Source organism: Mandrillus leucophaeus, unplaced genomic scaffold (assembly GCF_000951045.1).
Source record: "Mandrillus leucophaeus isolate KB7577 unplaced genomic scaffold, Mleu.le_1.0 Scaffold58, whole genome shotgun sequence".
Classification (NCBI taxonomy): domain Eukaryota; kingdom Metazoa; phylum Chordata; class Mammalia; order Primates; family Cercopithecidae; genus Mandrillus; species Mandrillus leucophaeus.
The window spans coordinates 988,096-991,709 of NW_012106252.1; the positions used below are offsets into that span (position 1 = coordinate 988,096).

Consider the following 3,614-nt stretch of genomic DNA (forward strand, 5'->3'; position numbering starts at 1 on the left):
TGTCACCCAGGTTAGAGTGCAGTGACACGGTCATGGCTTGCTGCAACCTTCTCCTCCCAGGTTCAAGCAATTCTTAGCCACAACCTTCCAAGTAGCCAGGATTACAGGCCCATGCCACCATGCCTGGCTATTTTTTTGTATTTTAGTACAGATGGGGTTTCACCATGTTGGCCAGGCTGGTCTCAAACTCCTGGTCTCAAGCGATCCACCTGCCTCGGCCTCTCAAATTTCTGGGATTACAGGTGTGACCCACTGTGCCTGGCCTAATATTCTCTATTCCTGGAGATAGATTTAATGAACTTTTTCTTACTCTCTATTCACTTATTCCTTGTGCATGTTATCAATGTCTTGAAACATAATGTTGTGTCCTTTGATCAGTTGAAGGCTGACATTGAAAAGGTTTATGGGGATTGGGTGTCGTGGCTCACGCCTGTAAATCCCAGTGCTTTGGGAGGCAGAATCAGGAGGATTGCTTGAACCCAGGAGTTTGAGACCAGCCTGGGCAACAAAGTGAGGTCCCATTCCTACAAAAATTTAAAAAACTAGACATGTGCCATTACACTTCAGCCTGGGTGACAAGAGTGAGACTCCATCTCAAAAAACTAAACAGGCATGGTGGCACACACCTGTAGTTCTAGCTACTCAGGAAGCCAAGGTAGGAGGATCACTCGTGTCCAGGAGTTGGAGGAGGCAGTGAGCTATGATCATGCTATTACACTGCACTGGGCCACAGAGTGGGACCCTGCCTCAAAAAAAAAAAAAAGAAAGAAAATAAAGGGCTCATGTAGTTCAAGCCCTTCTCTTCATGAGAGGGGAAGCTAAGGCCCATGATGGTGAAGGGCCTGGCAAAACTTGCACAGATAGTGTGTGACAGAGCTGGCTCAAATCCATCTTTGTGAGCTGTCTATGTTCATAGACAAGTTAGGATGAATAAAGTAAGTTCTAAATTTCATATTTCATGTTCTGCATATCTGGGCTCAGATGCTTGTCATTTTCCAATGATAACTCCATCAATGCCTCCTAGTGGTATAAATTTTAATACTTTTATGCCCAGGCCCCTCTTAGAGATTTGAGATTTTAGGAAGGGACTAGTAATAAAAGGTAAAATAAATTATTTTCTGGCCAGGCGCAGTGGCTCACACCTCTAATCCCCGCACTTCAGGATATTGAGGCAGGTGGATCACCTGAGGTCAGGAGTTCAAGACCAACCTGGCCAACATGGCAAAATCCCATCTCTACTAAAAATACAAAAATTAGCCAGGAGTGGTGGTGGGTACCTGTAATCCTAGCTACTTGGGAGACTGAGGCAGGAGAATCACTTGAACCTGGGAGGCGGAGGTTGCAGTGAGCTGAGATTGCACCACTGCACTCCAGCCTAGGCAACAGAGTGAGACTCTGTCTCAAATAAATAAATAAATAAATAGGCCAGGCACAGTGGCTTACACCTGTAATCCCTCAGGAGGCTCAGGCAGGAGAATCGCTTGAACCCTGGAGGTGGAGGTTACAGTGAGCTGAGATTGCACGACTGCACTCCAGCTCAAAAAATAAGTAAACAAATAATAACAACTTATTTATTTATTTATTTATTTTCAGCATCCACCCAACGTGGTGAATAATTCCTCTTTTCTTAATGTCACTGAACTGTAAACTTAAGATAAAAAATTGTAAATTTCATGCTATGTATATTTCACCACAATTAAAAATATTCCTTGTTCTTATTGTAGGGGTCTCCATGTCTCCAGTATTTCCTGCCCCTTCTCCATCTCACCTATATACATTCACTTTGGTAATTAACACCTTTCTTAATTTATTGGCAGGATAACGTCATTAGCAGAATCTCAACTTCAGACCCGTCAACAAATTAAGAAACTGGAGGAGTTGCAGCAAAAAGTGTCCTACAAAGGGGACCCCATTGTACAGCACCGGCCGATGCTGGAGGAGAGAATCGTGGAGCTGTTCAGAAACTTAATGAAAAGGTAACTTAGCATCCTTGTCCCTTTCCCTCATCTAAAAAACACCTAAAGACTCATGTGGTAGAGTGAGAGGCGGGCTGACTTCCAGTCGCGGCCGTGGCGTGTGAGCCCGTCTTCTCTTTCCTCAGTGCGTTTGTGGTGGAGCGGCAGCCCTGCATGCCCATGCATCCCGACCGGCCCCTTGTCATCAAGACCGGCGTCCAGTTCACTACCAAAGTCAGGTAGGCCACGCCACTCCTGTTTCCAGTAGAGATTTTACCTAGGGACACCATTAGAGTAGAGTTGGTGGCCAGGGTCATTCTTTCCAGGTGTGGTGTCACAGGCAGTACACTGTTGTGCGGATGAAATTTGTTTCCATACTAGCTGCTTGCTCTCTGATTCTGATGTCAAAAGCAAAAGAGCAGTCATCTTTTCGAAGGTACCTGGGCATATTCCTATGATTGCAGACCTGGAGTCTCAGACCACAGCTTCTCCTTCTGCCCAAGGGACAAAATAATGTCATCTATTTTCTGTTCTTTGAGGCTATGCTTCCCTGTGGATTTTAAGGGAAAGAGTAAGGCTTAGTGATGGGGAAGCTGAGAGGCCCCAGAGCAGGTGGGTGGTGGGCCTGTAGGGTGAGGTGTTACTTTCACACTCAAGTCAGAACAGGTGTGCTGGCGTTTTGACCTTCTGCAGCGAAATTTCCCTCCTCAGAAACTTAGTATGGTGTTGGGTTTCAGGATTAATAGAACAAAATGCCATCATGTGTTCCTGTAATATTTTTCATTATATGGCTTTGATTGTCCTTTTGCGAATCTCTCACAGCTTTAAGTTGTTAGTTCTCAGGCGTTTTCTCAGTACCTTTGGCTTGAAGGGGCGATACTCATCCTTTGTTTTTGAGACAGGGTCTCACTCTCACCCAGGCTGGTGTGCAGTGGTGTGATCTCAGTTCACTGCAACCTCCACCTCCCAGGTTCAAGTGATTCTTGTGCCTCGGCCTCCTGAGTAGCTGGGACTAGAGGTGCTTGCCACTATACCCAGCTAATCTTTGTATTTTTAGTAGAGACAGGGTTTCTCCATGTTGGTCAGGATGGTCTCGATCTCCTGACCTCGTGATCCGCCCGTCTCGGCCTCCCAAAGTGCTGGGATTACAGGCTTGAGCCACCGCGCCCGGCCTAAGAAGTTTGTATTCTATGGGCTTGGATAGGGACCATGGCAAAGGAAGAGAATGGTTGCCCATAAAACTGGCTCTAGTGCAGCCTCAAACTTTTGGACTTAAGTGATCCTCCCACCTCAGCCTCCCAAGTAGCTAGTACGTATATGCCACCACGCCCAACTAATTTAAAAATTTTTTTATTTTTTATTTTTTTTTATTGAGATGGGGTCTCTCTCTATGTTCCCTGGGCCGGTCTCGAACTCCCAGCCTCAAGTGATCCTCCTGCCTTGGTTCCCAAAGTGCTGGGATTATAGGTGGGAGCCACCATGCCCAGCCCAAACCTGTAATTTTTTTTTTTTTTTTTGAGATGGAGTTTCACTCTTGTTGCCCAGGCTGGAGTGCAGTGGCACAGTCTTGGCTCAACACAACTTCCACCTCCCGGGTTCAAACGATTCTCCTGCCTCAGCCTCCCAAGTAGCTGGGATTACAGGCACGCGCCACCATGC

At 46.3% G+C, this 3,614-nt stretch overlaps 1 protein-coding gene across 1 annotated transcript in view; it reads left to right on the plus strand.

Annotated features, from left to right (window-relative positions):
- STAT3 (signal transducer and activator of transcription 3 (acute-phase response factor)) overlaps nt 1-3,614 on the plus strand; it is a 115,593-nt gene that overhangs the window by 89,156 nt on the left and 22,823 nt on the right. Inside the window, exons 9-10 of the mRNA XM_011998811.1 lie at nt 1,818-1,976; nt 2,102-2,194. Coding sequence (XP_011854201.1) covers nt 1,818-1,976; nt 2,102-2,194 — 252 coding nt within the window. The remainder of the gene's footprint in view (nt 1-1,817; nt 1,977-2,101; nt 2,195-3,614) is intronic.